The 22,716-nt window shown below is 39.7% G+C and overlaps 1 protein-coding gene across 2 annotated transcripts in view; it reads left to right on the forward strand.

Annotated features, from left to right (window-relative positions):
• KLHL14 (kelch like family member 14) overlaps positions 1-22,716 on the forward strand; it is a 114,586-nt gene that overhangs the window by 24,520 nt on the left and 67,350 nt on the right. For both annotated transcript variants that reach the window (XM_027526015.1, XM_027526016.1), the window contains exon 3: positions 12,243-12,364. In XM_027526015.1, the coding sequence (XP_027381816.1) occupies positions 12,243-12,364 (122 nt within the window). The remainder of the gene's footprint in view (positions 1-12,242; positions 12,365-22,716) is intronic.

A 22,716-nucleotide genomic window follows, 5' to 3' on the forward strand; every position in this document is an offset into this window, starting at 1 on the left:
CACTCCAGTGTTCTTGCCTGGAGAGTCCCAGGGATGGGGGAGCCTGGTAGGCTGCCATCTCTGGGGCCACAGAGAGTCGGACATGACTGAAGTGACTTAGCAGCAGCAGCAGCAGGGGAAAGATTGAGGGCAAGAAGAGAAGGGGGTGTTGGAGGATGAGATGGTTAGATAACATCACTGACTCACTGGACGTGAGTTGGAGTGAACTCCGGGAGATAGTGAAGGACAGGGAAGCCTGGCGTCCGTGGGGTTGCAGAAAGTCGGACACAACAACTGAACAAGGACAACAAATACTGTATAATCCTCCCAGGTAGCTAGTGGTAAAGAATCTGCTTGCTAATGAGGAGACACAAGAATCGAGGGTTCCATCCCTGTGTCGAGAAGATCTCCTGGAGTAGGAAATGGCAACCCACTCCAGTGTTCTTGCCTGAAAGATTCCATGGACAGAGGAGGCTGGCGGGCTATAGTCCCTACACAGGGCATCAAAGAGTCGGACATGACTGAACGACTAAGCACAGAAAGTACTGTACATGGCTGACATTCTCCAGTCACAATGTAGCTGGTGGGGAAAAGGGGTGACCCTGGTGTCAGAAGTTGAGAAGTGAAGGCATTTTCAGCCAGACCTGAAAATCACAGAAGGGTTGTGTGAGAAAGCTCTGGAGATATTTCCTCTGTGAAATGGAGGAAATAAAGCCCATCCTGAGGCACTGGAAAAGGTGTCCAAGCCCCTTTTCCTCTATTCTTTCATCTGTTAAATGGGGATAATGGTTCTCTGTGTTTTCCTGCCTCAGAGAGGCATTAGCAGGTCTATTTAAAGGCTCTTCTCAGGAAAGCTGCTGTGTAATTACCAAGAACAGCTATGATAAAGAAACCTAAATACAACATCAAATCAGCTGGAACACGTTCTCCGGGGAGTTTACTTCTCTGGAAAAATTTAAGAAAAGGTAGCAGCTCTCCTCTGGGGACTTTTGGGTACCCTTCTAGCTGGAAGTTTAGGGAAGGCTAGCTGATTTGCAAAAAAGTCTCCTTCTGGCCATTGATACAGGATCTTCTTCTGTTTACTTTTCCCCATAGTCTAAGCAGTTTCCTCCTTAAATTTGTCTTTCATGTTTTTTTCAGATCTTAACTCAGAAACACTTTATTCCTGAAAAGAATCTCAAGCAAGGCACTTACCTATGAGAAAAAGAGAGAGACAAAGAAAGAAAAAGGGAGGTTATAACGTGGAGGATATGTGTATTTTACAGAGGATAAGCGATGGGGAATTCCTTGATAATTTATAAAAAAAAAAAAAGGACTAATGTAATTGATCATTAATGTCAGGCTTTGCTGAAATTCATTTGACAAAGCATGTAGGTTAGATTAGAGGGGAGCAGAAGCTCACAAAGCAAGGACATCACAGTTAAAACAGCTCCAGAGAAAGCCAACCCAGCTGAATCAGGTTACTGGCAGTTTGGTTGAAATGAAGAGATACATATTTTTATATTGGTTGATTAACAATGTTATGTTAGTTTCATGTGTACAACAAAGTGATTAAGTTACACATAATACATGTATCTATTCTTTTTCAAATTCTTTTCCTAATTAGGTTGCTACAGAATACTGAGCAGAGTTCCCTGTGCTCTACAGTAGTCCTTATTGGTTATTCATTTTAAATATAGTGGTCTGTACGTGTTACAGCTCCAGAATCCATAGAGCATTGGACTTGATAGAACATTGACTATAACAGGAAAATGAGAGAAGAGTCAGGATTACTGTAAAATGTGGTGACTTGGATATCATAAGGTTTGGAGACTTCCTTAACAAGGAGCTCCCAGCCAGGAGTGAGTGAGTAGGTTAAATTTATGAATGAGATCTAGACCAATACCATTGCAGGAAGCCCAGTGGTTTTTTATATTTTTGTTAGACTTGCTTAGTAAATATTCTGACTGCTTATAAACAGTGCACCTATGGTATATGAAAAGACTTCTAAGCAATAAAACAAAATGCCAAAGGTTAATAAATGATTCATAATAATAATAGCTGCCATTTATCGATTGATTACTATGTGTTCAGTGCTCAGTCACTCATTCGTGTCCTATTCTTTGCAGCCTCATGGACTGTAGCCCGCCAGGCTCCGCTATGGAATTTTCCAGATAAGAGTACTGGAGTGGGGTCATTTCCTACTCCAGGGAATCTTCCTGACCCAGGGATCGAACCCATGTCTCCTGAGTCTCCTGCATTGACAGGAGTATTCTTTACCACTAGCACTACCTGGGAAACCCTGATTACTATGGGACTATATAAGTATTTTCCATATGCAACTCAGATGTCATCTGGTGGCTTTTCAGATCTGCTAAAGATATGGTAAATTTGTTACAAACCCCTCCAATCCCACGGCCTGTGGAAATTCAAAACCTGTCTGTTTCTGTGAATCCTGGGGGCGCAGAAGTGGTTTTTACATCTTCCCAGTTTTTCCTGCCTCTCAGGTCACTACCATACATCACTACTGTATCACTAGATACGAAATGCCTCCTTGACTCAATGCTTGTATAAAATACTAAGCCTAATACTAGGGTTAGCAAAGTTCACTGAAGTTGGAAAGTCATGGGAAAGTTAAAACTTCTTCCTGTCTTCTCCAGCCTCTCTCTACTGGATTATGTTGGGGGCATCAATTTTGTCTCTCCTCACTGTGCAGAGGCATCGTCTTTAAAGGCAAGAGCAGCACAAAATGCCTTTCCTTTGCTTAAGAGACTGGCTGTAGAAGGTGACTCTATTTATGAGTTGCAGCCATTTCTTTTCAAACATTACACTTAGATGACTTTAACACTCAAAACATTCCCACTTTACAGATGAGGCAACTGAGGCTTCAAGGTGTTGAATACCAGCCTAAGGATAGAAAATACATGAAGTGGTAAAAAAGAGAACTTAAATCCAGATCTGGCTGACTCTTAAAATTAACTTAGCCTGGGGCTTCCTTGGTGGTCTAGTGGTTGGGAATCTGCCTACTAAAGCAGGGGACACATGTACGATATTTGGGAGGATCCCACAAGCCTCGGGGCAACTAAACCCTCAAGCCACAACTATTGAACCTGCCCACATAGAGCCCATGCTCTGCAACAAGAGAAGCCACCACATTGACAAGCCCGCTCATTGCAACTAGAGAATAGCCTGCATGCAGCAACGAAGACTCAATGCAGCCAAAAATAAATAAATCGTAAAAATATTAAAATTGGCTTTTGAAGGATGGATTTGTTTAAAATCAAAATCACAGCTATAGATCAGAGATGTTGTCTAACCATACTATCTCCTCTCTCTCTAGGTCACTTCTAAAAAAGATAACAAAGAGATGAAATAGACTTATAAGAGCAGAGATAAAAGGAGAGAAGATAGCAGCAGAGGAGGGATCTTAATAGGAGGGATCTTAATATGTTTGGGAACATGTCAATTGATGGGGTTATGAGCATGGAAAAAGCTAAAAACCTAAAGGTCTTGAATAGTAACAACAAGCGAACTGACTTGCATTTCAGAAACTCTCGGGACTTGAGAGTTGGAGTTTCCAGTCTACTGCAGGGTATGGCTAAAGGCAATACCGAAAGTCAGGGGTGGTTAGAAGTATATTAATTTTTAATAGTGTCAGATCCCATGAGTAACCCCTGAGGACAGTCAGCATCCTTCACCCTCAGACCAGGTGGAAGACTGTGAGCTATTCTCTGAAAAAAGGGGAAGTGGAGCCTCTGGACTCAAGAATATTGCCTGCAAGTCAACAATCTTGTCTAATGACATAAAATGTCCAAACACACTTTACTACATGAATCTTAAGTATGAACAGAAACTGAGATAAGTGTAAGTCCATTTCTTATGAAAATATGAAAGATAAAATTTAAAAATAAAACAAAAAAAATAAACTCAAATAGAATTCTGAGAAGAGAAGAAAATAGCACACATCAACCAACTAACCAACCAACCACCACCACCATCACCACAACCACAACCATCGCCATTACCACTCCAAAATTAAAAATAAAAAATAAAGGTGCCCAATGAATATCCTCAGACTCAAAAAGGAGAATAATGAAGTAGCTATAAAAAGGGTAAAATACATCCAGAAGAAGTTAAAGATAAAACAAAAGAATCTTCAAAAGCAGGTTGAAAAGATTGAGTGTGAAAATATATTTGGATCAATCCAAAAAGTCTAAAACATCTAGAAAAGGAAGGCAGAAAGAGCAGAGTAATTAAGAAAAAGACAGTTTCTCTGCCTGAAGAACATGAGATTCGAGATTCAAGGTACTCAGCACAACAGATAGAAACGAAATCACCGTATTGGCTAAGCAATGGAAATAGCAGAGCCCCAGGGATGGAAAAACTTCAAATTCTTTGCACAGACACATAATTTTCAATCCAGAATTCTCTACTCAATCAAATCACCAGTCAAGAACCTGAGCATGGTTATTCCATTTTTCGCACATCTCCTGTGTATCTTGGTAAAAGGTTAATTAATTAACTAGTGTTTTAAGCAAACTGCAAGAGGATATGCTTTGGCAGAACCAAGAAATCATTGAAGAAAAGGAAGATATAGGATCCAGGAACAAAAATGTACATTTAACAAGAGTTGGGAAGGGAAATCCCAGGATGCTATCTGTCCCATAGACCTGAAGAGCAAATCAGACTCAGAATGAAGAAGAAAAAGTAAAGGGTGTAGGAAGGAAATTCTGAGAAAAAAAAGTGAGGCAGGGCAAAAAATGATGCTTGAGCTTGAACATTTGAAAAAAATATATAACTAGTTATAAATGTATGGTGGTTCCAAAGGAGTGTGCTGTGCTGTGCTTAGTCACTCAGTCACTTTGTGACCCATGGGCTGTAGCCTGCCAGGCCCCTATATCCATGGGATTCTCCAGGCAAGAATACTGGAGTGAGTTGTCACGCCCTCCTCCAGGGAATCTTCCCAATCCAGGGATCAAACCCAGGTCTCCCAAATTGCAGGCAGATTCTTTACCATCTCTCTTCCCTGGTGGCTCAGTCAGTAAAGAGTCTGCCCGTAATGCAGGAGACCCAGGTTCAATCCCTACGTGAGGAAGATCCCCTGGAGAAGGCAATGGCAACCCACTCCAGTATTCTTGCCTGGAGAATCCCATGGACAGAGGAGCCTGGCAGGCTGCAGTCCATGGGGTCGCAAAGAGTCAGACATGACTGAGCATGCACAGACTTACCCCCATTTACACTGCCACTTCAAAACTGCTTAGTTTTTCCATTATACATTTGTTTAAACACACACACACTTCTAAAGACCGTATATGGGGAGCTACAGGGTAAAAATCCAAATATTTATGTATCATTTCAGAGAGAATGAATTGGGATAATTAAAATATGTAAACAATGGAAATGTGATGCTATTATTTTTAAGTAATAAAATTTTGATGGGGATATGGGATACTCACTTATCTACCTGCATATTACACAAAAGAATAGCTACATCGATGATACGGCAATGATGGGAAGGAGGAGGACAAAGAGAAAAGTGATGGTGATAGATAGCATTTGATTGGCACTGTTATAAATGGTTTACATGTATGTGTGTGTGTGTGTGTGTATGTGTGTGTGTTTAGCCCTGAGCATTAAACAAACCTATGCTTTAGATCTATTCTTATCCAATTTTACAAACGAGATTCAAGAGGGCAAAGAGGCTAGCCCAAGGTCACTCATTTCAGAATGTGTGTATGCTAAGTTGCTTCAGTCGTCTTCAATTCTTTGCAACCCTATGAACTGTAGCCCGCCAGGCTCGTCTGTCCATGAGATACTCCAGGCAAGAATACTGGAGTGGGTTGCCATGCCCTCCTCCAGGGAATCTTCCCAACCCAGAGGTCCAACTGGCTTCCCTTAAGTCTCCCGCATTGGCAGCTGGGCTCTTTACCACTAGCGCCACCTGGGAAGCCCCATCTCAGAATAGTGGAAGCCAAACATCTCACTAATTGTCAGATCTACACCCTTAACAACCAGGCTGTCCTACTTGGAGAATCATGATGTTTCTGATGGATGTCCCCACTAGGATGGAAGTAACTACCATGAGGAATAGGGAATTTTTTCTTCTTGTTCACACTATGATTTTTAGTGTTTAAAACACAGTAGAAACTGGAACATAGTAGAAACTCAGTAATTGTTAAATGACAGATGAAACAAAGTCTCAATCAGTAGAGGACATACAAGCATTTAAAAAGAGTCATGCATTGATGTTTAAAATACTTAACTAAAAGAAATACAGGATAGGGGAAAAACTGACTTGAATATCTGGCTTGTCTTGCTTTAAAAAAAAATCTGTATTTGTAGTCAGCTGGAAGCTGTACAGGAACCAACACTGTGCCATGCCAGCTGAAAGACCATTGTCATTTTGGAAAGCCTTAAAAAAAAGTATGTCCATCACATATTGTATTTGTTATATGTGTACAGTTCTGACCTTCACATTTTTTAAAGGGACAGTGATTGTCTAGAATACACTCAAGAAGGTGAACAGCATAGTAAAGAAAATTAAAACTTTTTCAGAAAGAAAGGGAAATTTTCAACATGGAAAAGAGAAGACACATAGCAACTATCTTCCAGTATTGGAAAAGTGCCATGACAAAGAGCCGGGCACTTGTTATTTTTCTCTGAAAGACTTTTCAGCTCAGCATCAGGAGAAGAAAAAATAGATTTAACACAAGTGTCCAATAGCTTTCCACAGTAGAGTGCATTTGAAAAACTAAGATCCATTTCCTTATAAATTTCCAAGTTAATAATAATGTTTACTTATTTAAAAAAAAAAAACTATTGAAAGGATTTCTACATTATATGGAGAACTGAACCAAATGAGTGGCCTGAAGTCTGCCTGTGTGTCAGAATCAACCAGAAAACTGTAACATTATTGATTTTTAAGACCTCATCCCACTGAAACATAACCTCTGGAAATTGAGACCTAAGAATTTAATCTCAAAAATCTGAGTTTTTTAATCCCCTCAGGTGATTCTGATGACTTTCCAGGCTTGGGAATTGCTGAAGAAGACAAATTTAAACTTCTCTTTTAATTCTCTGACTTAATGATTTTTCAGAATACTGCAGAACATTTTATTTAATAAATAGTTGAGAATAATTTGTTATCTGTAAAAAAACAGCCTAAATGTAGGTGGGTGGCTCTAAAGTGCCAGCAGACCAACTGACTTCTTAAATTGGTTAAAACTCTTCTTGCAACCTAGTTAATAAAAACTTTTTATATGTATCCTGCGAAGGAAAACTTTACCTGGCCTGTTTCCCAATTATTAAAGTTCCAAATCACTGAAATATAAATAAATGAGACTTTACCATACTTAGAACACCAGTATGATGAAAAATTTGTTTATACCAGGAGATTTTAGGTTATTCTTCAATCATTCATCCCCGGAACCAAAGTACCTCTGCGCACGAGCACACACGCATACATACGCACACACACGTACAAATGTGACACATGGTAAATGTTGGGTGATTACTGAGCTGGAACAAAGGAGACCTTCAAATTCCGTTGCCTTTTTAACCTTATATTTTTCTAAGCAGGAATCTAAGAACCCAAAGGCATGCAAATTGTATTATTAATCAGGACATTCTCAGCTCTTTAAGTTTCTCTAATTACTTACCTTTTAAATGTATTACTTTGGTCTAGGAAGTGCAAAGATGAGGAGTGAAAATAAATATTTAAAAAATATTAACAGACTTAAAGAGAATAGATTAAGTTTGGCTAAATTACTTTCCTATGTAAAGAGCTTCTAAAAAGTATACTATGTTGCCATATAAAGGAACTCTATTGCAATATTGTAGATTTTGTCTAATCTAAAATTAAACCTGTAAAGCTCTACTGGAATTGTTTAGAAGAGAATAATGGAAAGCCCCCTCAGCAAGTTAATTCAGATCCTTCTAATTTTACTTTTCTAGTTCACAAGGTATCTTTTTTCATGTTTTCAAATTGAAGTTCACACACATCAAATAAATGGCATGATAATCAGAGGTTTCAATATCTGATATGCATTCATTATTATCTGTCATTATTGTGATTGTCACTATTATAATTGCACACTGTAAAAAGAATGGGAGCTTTTCCACAGGAATTATTCACGTATATTAGTTTCTAGGAGTAATTGAATAGTTGACATTGCGTTTATATCAAAGTAAAATATGTGTTGGTTTTTCTCATTTGTTTTATTCTTAAGAAATAAGAAATGTAGAGTAATCTCTATTAGGTCTCTTTATTTGGCTCTTTATTTAAAGGTTCACAGTTTTATGTCATGTCCAAAGTATATTTTCTTATAACAAGGCTCAAAGACACCCATTATAATCTAATTGATAATTTTCTAAGGACATACAATTATAAGATAACAGCTAGGTAGTGAAATCCTCTTAATTAGCTTGTATTTATATATATGAACTCAACAAGAATCTCAGTGAAAAATACCACTTTTCTTTTTTAACTAATCAGGTTTGGCATAATGAAATAAAGCCCACATTGTACTGTGAATACTAAAGATTGATTTAAAAATCATTTACCTTAGAGTTTACGTAGAACATTTCACTTCATTGTTTCATATAATCCTCATGCAGATCAGATATTACTCCTCTATTTAAAGATAAGAAAACATAGGCTCTAAGAAGCCAAGTAATTTATACAAAGTCACTCTGCTAAATCACAAAATTAGTCCTAGAATCCGGGTCACCTGGGTCTTAACCAGAATTTATGTTAAAATAAAAAATTTTTAAGTGATTTGAATTTTAAAAAGATCGGTGACTTGGTATTTAGAAGACCTAAGTCTGAACACTGTTTCTGCCACTTTATTTGACTCTAAGAACTTTCTTACTCCCCTGTTGAGTGAACTATACCTAAGACAGTGCCGTTTTGATAATCGATGGAAAAATTGCCAAGAAAACCACTCAAATGCATTTTGTTGTTTTATGTGTTCTTTCTTCTGTGCTGTGCTACTTCTCACATGTTTTATCCCATTTTTGCTTTCTGTATGATTCACCTTCACAAGGTAGAGTATTGAACTTTATTTAGAATTGAATAGCATTAATATCAGGTTGGAACATGGAGTAACATAAGCTTTAGGAACAAAATACTCCATGTAAGAATGCCATAAATTGAATGAATGATGATATAAATGTAACAATGCAAAAGCTTTAGAATGTGTCTTCACTCACCAGGGAAGTCATCGTAATGACCTCAGAGCACTGTTCTCTTACAGAAAATACGCAGCCAATGGGGGATTTCCTTTCCTTCCATGTAATTCTTCAGGAGGCCTGGCTGGTTCAGAGACATGTCCTAGTTGATGCGGAGTCTCTCCTAGCTGCTTTGCCAGCTAACCCTTTGAGTCGTGTCTTTGCTGCCAGGACGGCAGTTGTTACTGTTTGCCAGCTGATCAGTGGCTTATGTATTGATAATCCCAGTCCAGTTTGTAGGGGACAGAAAGGACGAAGACTCTCCATCTTCTTTGGGCATCTTCTTTGGCTCTTTGGGCAGAAATGACAAAGACCCTTGATCCTCTCCTCATCTGGAGATATGGTCCGTCTCAGGAGATATTGAAAATCACCAGTGGGACTGGTCCAGGGAAATTGGCCTTATCAGTGAATCAAACACCCTTACTTGAGCATCATTTGAGCCATGCATTTATCTCCCTTTGTCGCTCCTGAAACACATTTTTTAAAGCCGTACATTTATTTAAATATTAAAACAGAGACCGAATTAACATTTGATAATTGACTTTGGTCATACCATTCCAATGAAGCCTTGCCTCTATATCTAATGGGTAGACATTAGTCCATCTACCCCCACTTTTGGGCTTCCCTGCAGACTTAGACGGTGAAGAATCCGCCTGCAATGTGGGAGACCTAGGTTTGATCCCTGGGTTGGGAAGATCCCCTGGAGGAGGGCACGGCAACCCACTCCAGTATTCTTGCCTTCTTGCCTGGAGAATCCTCCTGGACAGCGGAGCCTGACGGTCTACAGTCCGTGGGGTCTCAAAGAGTCGGCCACGACTGAGCAGCAAAGCACAGCCACCCCTACTTTCAGTCTAGAGCATGTCCATGCGTCAGATCACGACAGCCACAGAATCGCGACTTCTGGTTGAACGGGTGTGTCTACACATGGAAACTGACAGCAGTCTAAAAATACAGTTGCTGTCATCTTGTACTCACAGAGTGGTTATTTCGGCTAAAACTACAGAACAACAACAAAAAATAGTCTTATGTTAGTTCTGTAAACAGATATTTGGGAGATGATATGGCACTTGAGTTACGTATTATTTGCAAGTAAAAGAGAGATATGTACTGCACTGAGTTTCCTTAACCCTTGTCAACAAACCTCCCTAATGACTGAAATCCTCAAAATATGGAGCTTTTTACTATTATATTGTTACTGTTTTCCAACTACTGATCTATATGATCACCTTCATATACATATAGCCTGTATGATGGGCTTCCCTTGTGGCTCAGCTGGTAAAGAATCTGCCTGCACTGTGGGAGCCCTGGGTTCAATCCCTGGGTTGGAAGGATCCCCTGGGGAAGGGAACAGCTACCCACTCCAGTGTTCTGGCCTGGAGAATTCCATGGACTGTGTAGTACATGCGGTTGCAAAGAGTCAGACACAACTGAGTGACTTTCACTTTCACTACTGATCTATAAGATATATGAGTAGAGTTCCAAAGTACTTCAACTTCAAAATAGTTGAGTTTATTTTTGTTTGTGACAAAATTAATATCATAAGCTGATGTCACATTAAATATTCTACAAATACAGCTGCCCCCAGGCATGAGTCCCTGATACGAGTTTCTCCAGAAAGTGTTTTTTTCTGATGAGCCATACATGAAGCATTCAATGGCACCAGAGTTTCATTAAAGGAATTCTCTTGTTCCCTTCCTTCCCATGGAAATGTCGTTAACTGTATTAAGTTAACTCTCTGAATGTTAGGTTCTTAACCAACAAACAGCACTTCTCCACAAGGGCATACTTCGCCAAGCATCCTTGAATCAGAACAACCGTGATGAACGTGTAAGCATAGATTCGGAGCCACACAGTGGGTGGTGATCATATTTAAGAGGAACCCGTTTACATTTATTGACTTACTCCCTCCATCATGGTTGTTGCATTTCTTCCACCACCACCTTCAGCCTTTCAGGTAAATGAGAAGTTCAATTATATGTAAAGCGACCGTTAAATCAGCAGGGCCCTTGTGGGGGTCTGGGCCTCCCCTTCTCCCTCCAATCGCAAGTGAGCTCAATCCATTACTGTTCCCAGGATCGTACATCCATCAGGTCAAGTGTGCAGGGCAGGGTGCATCTTATAGCTTTTACTGCATATGAGATGTTGCAGGCCTGTTCTCAGGAACTGCCAGGCAGCCTGGGAATCACAGTCACGGTTAATAGCAGCGAATTGCCAGCTCTTGATGGGTGGGTAGTCACTCCTTTCAGTGGTTGCCCCCTGGGGGGAGAAGGTAGAAAAACAGAGGGAGGGAATTAGAGTGACTTTGCACAGTTGAGCAAGTTCATGCCGCTGGATCAGTGGCAAGCATTGGCAGGGCTCCGCTCCGGGGAGGCTCAGAACAACCTCACAGTCTCATTTTTACCAATTGGTGCTGCTGTGTTGCCAGTGGTGCCCAGGGATGGGGGAAGGGGGAGGAGGAGCTGGGAAGAGCATGAAGGCAGAAGTCTCATCTAAATTAAACAAAAAGTCCTGTTGGCGCTGGTGAACCCACCCCAGTTAGCCCCTGTGCTATTAATTGTACCAAACTGGTATTTGAAGTTCGCCGGGTGATTAAAGAGTTGGCTCACAAACTCTCTGCATAACCTTAATTTTTTCAAGGTTCTTTGAGTGGAGAATGGTTTATAATAATGATTTTGACTAATACGATTTTTGACATGCAACTTTAATGCTTAACCTTAGTACAACTCCAGAGCATTTCATGTGTACTCAGCTGTAAAGAGTGATGATTTAAAGGGATAATATAAGAAAAAGGTCGTTCTAGAATGAACCTCTAACAAATTGCATAAAAGGAGCTTATTATTCCTTGAGTATGGGGATATGCCGTGCTTCTGATCATTTCTTTGCTTGGTTCAAAAAAAATTTTTTTTTGGTTGAGAATGAATGGGAAAAGAAACAGGAAAAAAATGAAATAGAAATCTGCAAGCAGGGAACATTCTTTTGATGGTTATGATTTTGTTGCCACTAAAAAGGCTCTACAATAATGTGGTTATTCATCTCCTCTTTTGTTTTGGGTGAAGAATTCGCTCTAACAAGAAAATGCTGTTATTGGTCGGTGGATTGCCTCCTGGGCCGGACCGGCTCCCCAGCAATCTGGTCCAGTACTACGATGATGAAAAGAAGACCTGGAAAATCCTCACAAGTGAGTGCCTTTCTTTCTTTATTTACCCACCTATTTATTTCAACATAGAGCTATCTGGATTGGAAAACATGGTTAATCAAATTAGACATTTTATTGATTTGTTACCCTTTGGAAGTCTGTGAATGTATCACGAGAGGTCTAGAGTGAAAGACTAAATTGACATTGCAGAGGTGGCCAACTGGGTAGTGGGAAGACGCTTAAACGAAAAACTGGCCTAAAATCACTGCACCAAGTTGCTGTGTCTGCTTGTGTTTCTTTCAAGAGAAATTCTTCAGTTATGTTTTTGCTCTTTGAAAAGGGAAAGCTTGCTGAACAGCAGTCAGCTAGTAAATTTCCTCAGGTCCAAATGGTTACTGAGTTCATTGTCTCTATAATTAACATTGGGTTTGCTTTAGAGGCGTCTTTGCTCGTTAACCTTTAGGCTGTGGTCTCCAGTCTTTAGAAAACCACCCCCTTCCCATGCTCCACTGCTCCCATGTCCACTGTTCAAAAGAACAGAGATACCCCAGTCCAAGCCTGACTGCATTAAATTGTGCTTGCAGACTTCCACCCAAGATTTTTCTCCTCCCTTCCTTAAAGGGTGATTGTGTTTTACAGCAAACCTCTTGCCTTGGGCACTGAGATTTGGAACTTATTGTTACATCGGTTATGATTCCCAATCTGACTCGGTCATGGAATCAAAAATCATCGTTTCTTGAGTGCAGCAGGCTGTGTGCACCAGTCCCCTCGTGGGCACAGTGGCTGCACTGGTCAATAAAACTAAATTTTAACTGTCAAAATTGCCCAGAGCTGTATAGATAAAATAATAAATGAGCAATTTTGATCCATAAATCAAAGCCATACATTTAAAACCCGCCAAAGTGAAAGTTAGATTTCCTTGTTGCATGTGTCTTTTGAAGCAGTTATATATTTTAGCAGATTTTTTAAAAAGTCGTTTCCTCTCCTCTTACGGAAAGCCCTTTAAAACAACAGAAAGAGGACAACAGTTTGCCCACAAATGCAAGAGAGGAGTAGAGGCATATGAGGTGGTGCTTGGAATAATACATTTCGCAGCTGGCTTACTCCAGCAAACCTGCAGACCTGTAGTAGCATTGTCCAGAAACTGCAATGGGAAGGCTCCCTGGACACCTACACACTCTGGCTGTAGTAACGAAGTAGTGGAGGGTAGCTGCCAGATTAGGAAGGAAAAAACAAAAGTAAGTTAGAGATACCCTCAAATGATATTCATTCTCTTTTTGACAAAATACTGTTCACAGTAGTTGAAACATCTGAATGAGTGACCCTGATGCTGGGAAAGATTGAGGGCAGGAGGAGAAGGGGGTGACCAGGGATGGTTGAATGGCATTATCAACTCACTGGACATGAGTTTGAGCCGACTTGGGAGATAGTGAAGGACAGGGAAGCCTGGCGTGCTGCACTTCATGGGGTCGCAAAGAGTTGGACATGACCTGAACAACCAAAATGAGTGCCCAAGCTGTGTTTTTCAAGATGCATCAGAAACTCAAGCTAAAGTAAAACCAAAGAATCAATTTTCTGATACTTGATCAATAGAGAATGTCTACACAGAATGAGATGTGGATACCCAGAGGAGGTGAGAGGGAAGAGGAAGGACAAGAGATTCTTGATGAAAAAGGACAAAAACAGAGGCCAGGGGACAGGGAGATATTAGACCCAAACAATAAATGATATTCGTTCACAAATACATCTCTTTTCCCAGGTACATCAGGCAGGGTCCAATTATCTAGTGGTTTGAAGGCCTTCATTAAAGGCAAAAAGATTAATTAAAACATTATGAACAACTCATGAAAAGTCTTATGTTCCTTTCAAGCCTTGTTCAGAAAGAGAGTGCTCATCTAATTTATTGTTCAACCTGGGAAGCTTAGAGTCTGAAATGGGGATCTGTTAATTCTTCTGGGACAACAGGTAGGACCAGAACATAGGGTCACCCTACTTCATTTCCTTATATTGCCTGATTAACTCTTTACTTAATGAAGTGCAGTAAGAAAGCATGAACTTGAGTTGGTCAGACCTAGGTTTGAACCCATGTCTGTGACCTTGAGCAAGTCATGTAAATGTCTTGAATCATGGCTTATTCATTCTGTCAACATCCTTTCAGTATTTTTAAAATAAAATTGTGTTGGTAAACCATCAAGCACACAGCAGGAACTCAAAAAATTGCAAATGTTATTGCTATTGTTGTAACACTACCACCAATATTGGCACAAGGACTGTATGTACCTTTGTATTTTCGAGGTATCAGTCAACTCAAGCTCTCCAAGCAGAGGGGAGACAAATTACGCTGTAACAGATCCAGTACTAAATCCACCATCCTGGAGTACGGAGACCATTTTCTCTAGTTTTCATGCATCGAACGTAGACGTCTTCAGACTAAGAAGTAAAGACATATGGGTTCTGTTGACTTCATCAGATTTGAAATTGGAAGGAAATAAAGACATTAATGTATAGAAAAGCTCTAATAGAAACATGTTCAAAACTCTTGGATCTTTTTTCCTGTACTTAGGAAGGCTCATAACTCTAAAATAAATGTCTACTCTACTGATACTCTCCATTTCACTGGGCTTGCACTCTAAGAAATCAAGTTTATTACCTTCTGGGCTGTGACTACACGGTCCCATATGAAAGCATATTTTTCAGGTTTATGGGAGAAATATAGACAGTCTATTTAGATGATTTCTGCTGCTGGTTTGTATTTTTTAATTAAGGCATCTCATTTGGCCAAATTGAATTAATATGTCAGTTAACTGATCAATTTCCACACTGTTGGGGCCATCTAACCCCATGGGACTGTAGCCCTCCAGGCTCTCATTTCATGGACTTCTCCAGGTAAGAATACTGGAATGGGTTGCCATTTCCTCCTCCAGGGGATCTTCCTGATCCAGGGATTGAACCTGCATTTCCTGCATTGCAGGCAGTTTCTTTACTGCTGAGCCACCAGGGAAGTCCCCAATAATAAGTGAAAAAGTGTTTCTTAGTGGATAAGAAGGTGTCCAAATTCTCCCCAAATCTAATGAAATATTAGGGATTGCAGAACTGCTCATGGTCATTTATTTTGACCCCAAAGAACTGCTAAGACAGTTGACAGGAAGTTGAAGATGCCAATTAATGCTTGTAGACAGTTCCTGGTGTGGAGTCTGTTTATGTATTGAATGACTCTCTTCATAAGAACTAACAAATAAGTTAACCAGCGGAAACCTAAAATCTGAGATTGCCTAGAGCCTGTGAATCGTAGAATCCTTTGCCCACTTGACTTGAGCATTTTTAGCCTGTCTCACAAGTGTGTTTTTTTTAGAAGGATGTCATCCCCAGGTGGGTGCACAGATGCCCACTTATGGGAGTCATACCCCTTGCACATGTATAATAAGAAGAAAAAGAAGAATTAAGAGGAAAGTCAGTCACAACTTTCTTTACCTCTTATTCTGTTGTTTTATTTATGTTTTAGAAACACTATCTGAAGGGGTCCACAAATAACAATAAATTGAATATGGTGGAGGTCAGTGGAAGTGAAAAGGTGGTTCTACCTAACATAAAGAAAACAAAATTCAACAGTCTAGCTAACCAGTGGCTTGGTCTAACCAAACAGCAAAGGGAACACTTACTCTCCCTGAAAAGATTGTTTTGGTAACATACTAACACAGCCTTCATTTTTATCTTTCTAAAAAAAAATTGTTTTGGTAACATGCTAACACAGCCTTCATTTTTATCTTTCTCTTTGGGAAAAAAAAATCACTTATATAACATTGTAAAATTAACATTATGAATTGTAACGGAGCTCCCCAGCCTCTATCAGCAACATTCTAAGAAATACCCTGTAAAAATGAAGGTTAAGTCCTTTTGTAAGTGTGAAATATTAAGTATTAACAAGAAAATTGGCATTGTTGTTTCTCTTGACTGTTAATAATGAAAGGGAAGTTGAAATGCACTTTTGTTCATTTTTATTTTACAGTACTGCTTTTCTTGCATTTCTCACTCCTGCACGCAGTCTCCCGTTTCATTCTTAACTTATTAGGAAGCGGTACAGGAGACATGAATACTAAAATGGCCAATGCGAAAAGCGTGCCTCTTGCACTTTGCAGGCCTTAAATCCTTCCTGTAAAGATCAAGGAAAATGGTCCCTGCGGCTGCTGTGAACTGCTGTAATGTATGACTGACATTTCAAAGTTTTCACAAAGTCCTCGTGTGGAAGCAGCTTGCCTTCCTTCTCACAAGATGGTACTGAGGGGCTGTCAATTCTTTGGGTTCCCCACTGACCATTGTCTTTACTGGTGGGTAAAGTGTTTCCCTGAAATTGACCTTGTTTTGCTGACATTCCAGATAAGAGATTCTACTTATTCGGGGCTTCTTATTGTTTTCCTTGAGCAATTCCAGGAAAAGGGATTTCAAAATATAGATTTCCCTCTCCACATGCCGATAATGATTTCCCTTCAGTAAGGTTAGAAGGAAAATTAGAAGAGCTGAGTTAGAAAGGTGTGTTCCTCCTTTTGGCCGCTTTCAGATGCCTCTGTTAGCAGGCGGAGAACCGCCTTTGTTCCTCTTCCTCTCAATTTACAACTCTGCCCTCTACTTGGAAGTGCAAGGATTTGGGAATTTGTATTTTTTCAGTCATAGAAAATAAAGGGAACCATTGTACAGAGGTTTCTTGGGCTTCCTATCTGGTTTGTGGAGGACCTTGAACTTGATCCTGTCCATGCAGGAATAGTTTGGGGGCTGGGTGTCATCAATTTCTTTTAGGAGAGTCGCAGAGATGAGAGGCTGGTGGATGCTTGATTAAAAAAAAAAAAACATATCTTCCATAAACGTTGAAGAAAGAATACTGAGAAAACACATCTTGCGTCAGACATTGAACTTCAATTCCAAAAGATAAATGTAGATTTGATATTTAGCCAATATTTGAGCAGCGGAGAATGGTTTAATTGCTGGTTACTCAGGGAATAATAAACCTGCACATTGACAGTTTAATTGGACTCCTTTCTTGGGCTTCTGTTTCTTGATTTCAGTTCATTTCTGTTCTTTGAGGATATATTGGAGAGGTGGAGATGGCAAGTTAGTGGAAAACAATCACTTCTTATGATGATTTGCTTTGAAAGAAATAAAAAGCAAAATTAATTGAGGGTTCTATACCTTTATGTTCCCTTTATTCGGGTTATCTTTATTACCCATAACGAAAACCCACTTGTTTAGCTTAATTTCTAGACAGGTAGGTAGAGTCTGTGGATAGTGCATTTTGCATTGCAAGAGAACCTCAGAAAAGAACTAGGTACTTCCAGAATGACTCTAAATGCCTGGGAAGCATTTAAACTTAACTGCAGACCTTATTCCTTTATGAAGCAAGCAATTATTGAATACCTACTCTGTGCTAGGTGGTAAGGTAGAAGGTGATCAAATCTCCTCTCAAGAACCCAAGGAGGCAATGAAAGCAAGATTGTGCTGAGAAATAAACAGGAGAAGCTGGGCTTACATGGGAGCCCAGAAAGTACCCTTCATCTATACATGGGAGGTTAGGAAGGCTTCCGTAAAAGTGACCTTCTGCAAAACTGAGAAAAATGCCTAGGAATTATTGATGCAAAGAGGTGGATGATCAGGACTTCCCTGGTGGTCCAGTGGCTAAGACTCAGAGCTCCTATTGCAGAGGGCTCGGGTTCAATCCCAGGTCAGGGAACTAGACCCCATATGTGGCAACTAAAAAGATCCTGCATGCTGTGACTAAAGACCCCCCAGTACTGCACTAAGACTGAATAAATAAATGAATAAACAAATATTTTTAACAAGAGATGAATGATAAAGTATTTTAATAAGAGGGCCCCATACTGGGAGTGCCAAACAGCAAGAGACAGTTGGTACCTTCTAGAAACTGAAATGAATTTGTGTATCTATAGGAGAGCCTGAGGTCGAGGAATTATGTGGTGGGACTGGAGAGTTAACCAAGAACCATATTATACAGAACCATTTCAAAGAATTGCTAAGATAGGCTCAAGAAAAAGAACCGAGAGGAGGGATACGCCTCTCATTTTTGTTTGTGTTAGTGAAAACACAGTGATCGAAACGCAGTGATTTAAAATGCTACTTTAAAAAAAGTAGCATGGCAGTTGTTCTCTATTAGCTTGGAATTTTGAATTTCAGTTCATTGAATAACGGTTTCTAGGACTTTGGACAAAGAAAAAGGAGACAGAGTTCTGTTTGGACTTTTAAAATATGTTAGCATCTAATTTTATCTTCAATGAGCTCAATTCTAATTTGGGACCCATGGCTGCACATTGCTATATATCTTGAATTATTTGCTGCTGTGTATTCATGCACCAGTGCATTAGTGGATTTTTCATAGATTTTTTAAAAAAATATGTGTCGTGGTCACTCCAAATACTGTATTTCAAGTAAGTTGGGTGCCTAGAAAAACCAGTTGGCTTTATTTCTGGTTTATATATACCTCTCTTGAATATAGCAATTGCTTTTTCTCCAGAGGACAGAATAGGTACCAATAATTCCGATGATGCCTTCTTTACACACCAGCTGTGGTATTTGCTACTGAATCTGGCGTGAAGGAGGTATGAGTGATACAGGCTGCTCAGATTTGCTCTGTGTCAATCCTAGGCAAATTGCAGACAAAGTCTAGCAAACCACTGAATGTGAGCCCTGAAAAATTAAATGATCTTCTCACTCAACCCTCTCATCTTGCACATTAATTTCATTCATTCAGCAAATATAGTTGATACCTTCTGTGTAGCAGGCATTGCTCTAGATGCAGAAAAAACAGTGCTGAGTCAAAGCAAATAGCATCATGTCTTCACCAAACCTCGAGTTTACTGGAGGAATCAGCATTAATAAATAATCCCATTAGGGTGCTGGGGATCGACAGGTACACACTGCTATATTTAAAATGGATAACCAACAAGGGCATACTGTATAGCATAGGGAACTCTGTTCAATGTTATGTGGCAGCCTGGATGGGAGGGGGGTTTGGAGGAGAATGGATACATGTATATGTATGGCTGAGTCATTTTGCTATTCACCTGAAACTGTCACAACATTGTCAGTCGGCTATACTCCAATATAAAACAAAAAGTAAACTAGATAAATAATCTCAGATAGCAGTATATAATAACAAAACGTGATGTGCTCCGAAGGAAGGGTATAAAATATATAAGATCATGGAATGAAGAGATCAGATCTAGTGTAGGAGTCATGAATGATATCACCAAAGAAGGTGACATGTGAGCTGAGAACAGAAGAAATTTCATGCTGAATCAAAAGTGTGTCTTCTTCAAATGGCCAATAGACATATGAAAAGATGTTCAAAAACCACTAATTATCAGAGAAATGCAAATCAAAACTACATCACACTGCTCTGAATGGCCATGATTAAAACGTCTACAAAGAATAAACGCTGGGGAGAACATGAAGAAAAGAGAAATTTCCTACACTGTTGGTGAGAATTTGGTAGCCAGCTACCCAAGTAAAGATGTGAGAGATGATTCCCCCAGGTTAGTTAAGAAAATCCCATAGACAGAGGAGCCTGGCAGGGTACAGTCCATGGAGTCACAGAAAGTCAGACACAAGTTAGCCACTGAAACACTTAAGACTTTGAAGAAAGAAGGTGCTTGGCTAAACTCAGAGTGAGGGAAAGAAACACATGTCATGGGGCTAAAGAGATTAGCAGAAACCAGATCCTGTAGGCACTTTCTACAGCATGTTCACGATGTTGGCTTTCACTTTAAATGACTGATGGAGCAGAGGTGTTGCACCCAGAGTCACATGACGATTTAGTGGTAGGATGAGGAACAGAATACTGGTCTCTGGGTTTTCATCAGACGGGGCTGCCTCTGTATCTCACCAACAGGTGCTATTAGTCAAGACTCCAGGCAGATGAATGGGACTTAATCTGTGTTGACCCATCGCACCCATGACAGTCTAAACGGATCCAAGGCACTGGGATTAGTTCCATGTTCAGAGAGTAGAACTGTTGCAGGTTAATTGAATGAATCCCCTACTCCTAGAGGTCAAGAATATAATCTTGGTTTGTGGACTAATCTGCAAATTAGGAGGTGCAAGTGATGAAATTTACATGTAAGGTTACTGACAAGCCATAATTCTATGAAGATTTCTTGACAGCTTAAATCTGTCTTGGTAGCAGTATCAAAAATGAAACCACACACTCACACACACACACACACACACATGCGCACGCACGCACGCAGAGCCACATCTTTCAGGACAGACAGATCTAAATTGAAATAGACCCCCTGCTTCCTCTCTGATCCTTGTCACCCACAATGTAGATATAATTATACTCACTTCTTAGATTTATTGTGAGAGTTAAATAAAAATAATATAAGCTCTGGGCTCAGTATCTGGAATATAGTTGTTCCCTGATACATTTTTATTCCATTTGACTCGATTTTGTATTGTTTTACAACTAGACAGAAGTGAATCTTCTGCTCTTATGATCCAAGATTTGAGAAAGAAGACATGCTTTTTTTTCTTTCTGTAACAGGTATACATTTTCTTTTATTTTTTAATCTAATTACATATCTTTCTTAATTTTTTTGAAGTATAGTTGATTTACAATGTTAATTTCTGCTGTATAGCAAAGTAACTTTGTTATATTGTATATATAATATACATGTAGATCATTTTCCATTATGGTTTATTATGGGATATTGAATATAGTTCCCTGGGCTATACACTAGGACTTTGTTTTTCGGCCATCCTATTTATAATAGTTTGCATCTGCTAACTGCAAACTCACAATCCGCCCCCACCAACCCTATCCCACCACTCTCCTCCTTAGCAACCACAGTCAGTTCTCCACTTTCTCTACTTTTGTTGAGTCTGATTTCTGTTTGGTAGATCTGTTAATTTGTGTCATATTTTCGATTCCACATATAAATGATATCATATGGTATTTGCTTTCTCTTTCTGACTTACTTCACTTAGTATAATTTCTAGGTCCATCCATATTGCTACAAATGACATTATTTCATTCCTTTTCATGGCTAAGTAATATTCCCTGGTATGTATACCACATCTTTATTCATTCATCTGTTGGACATTTAGGTTGATTCCATGTCTTGGGTATTGTAAATAGTACCGCTATGAACATAGAGGTGCACATGTCTTTTTTAATTATAGTTTTTCTAGGTATATGTTCAGAGTGGGATTGCTGAATCATATGGAAACTCTACTTTTAGTTTTTAGGAGCCTCCATGCTGTTTTCCAAAGTGGCTGCAGCTACCAAATTCTCACCCACAGTGTAGGAAATTTCTCTTTTCTTCATTTTCTCCCCAGCATTTATTCTTTGTAGACGTTTTAGTCATGGCCATTCTGACCAGTTTGATGTAGTTTTGATTTGCATTTCTCTGATAATTAGTGGTTTTTGAACATCTTTTCATATGTCTATTGGCCATTTGAAGAAGACACACTTTTGATTCACAATGAAATTTCTATTTCTAGCCTGAAGATCTGTGTGTCAATCAGGACAGGCTAGATTATGCTGTGGTAACAAACAACCCTAAAATCTTAAATCAGCAAAAAAGTTATTTCTCACTCATGCTACATGCCAGCACATGTTGGTAGAGGGCGTCATTCAGGGATCCAGGCTTACAGGGCTCCATCTTAACATGTAACAACCATCAGTGCAGCAGAGCCAAGAATGAGCCGCAAGCATCTTGCACTGGCAATTAAAAATGATATTTGTCATTTCAGCTCCGTCACGGGGTTTATTTGAGACACCTCTTGATCTTCCCTGGTAGCTCAGATGGTAAAGAATCCGCCTGCAAAGCAGGAGACCCAGGCTCGATCCCTGGGTCGGAAAGATTCCCTGGAAAAGGGAATGGAAACCTATGCCAGTATTCTTGTCTGGAGAATCCCATGAACAGAGGAGCCTGGCGGCTTATAGTCCATGGAGTCACAAAGAGTTGGACCCGACCGAGCAACTAACACTTTCACACTTTCACTTGATCTGGAAACCAAATAAAGAGACAAATTTTCTGGCTCCCTCGCACATAATGCACAGTGATGGATTAGGCACAAGTTGAGCACAACAGACTCTTTAATTTAGAAAGAGCATAGCACTTTAGCAACCCCACCAAATAGGCATTTGGAAAGTTGACTATCCAAATGTATGTTCTTGATGAGAGTCCTCCCTGATTCTGTTCACCGTCCTTTGCTCTCCGTGGCCATGGCTCCACTGTATGGGAGGTTCTTCCTTATCTGAAGTCAGCCTGAGGGTTCTGCACTTCCTAGGAGTGGAAGAGTTTTCTAAGTACATTTCATGTCTAAGATATGTAGCAGATGATGATTATTTTAAGTCACTAATGGTCACAGCCTCTTGTAGTCCA

This window comes from Bos indicus x Bos taurus, chromosome 24 (assembly GCF_003369695.1).
Source record: "Bos indicus x Bos taurus breed Angus x Brahman F1 hybrid chromosome 24, Bos_hybrid_MaternalHap_v2.0, whole genome shotgun sequence".
Lineage (NCBI taxonomy): Eukaryota > Metazoa > Chordata > Mammalia > Artiodactyla > Bovidae > Bos > Bos indicus x Bos taurus.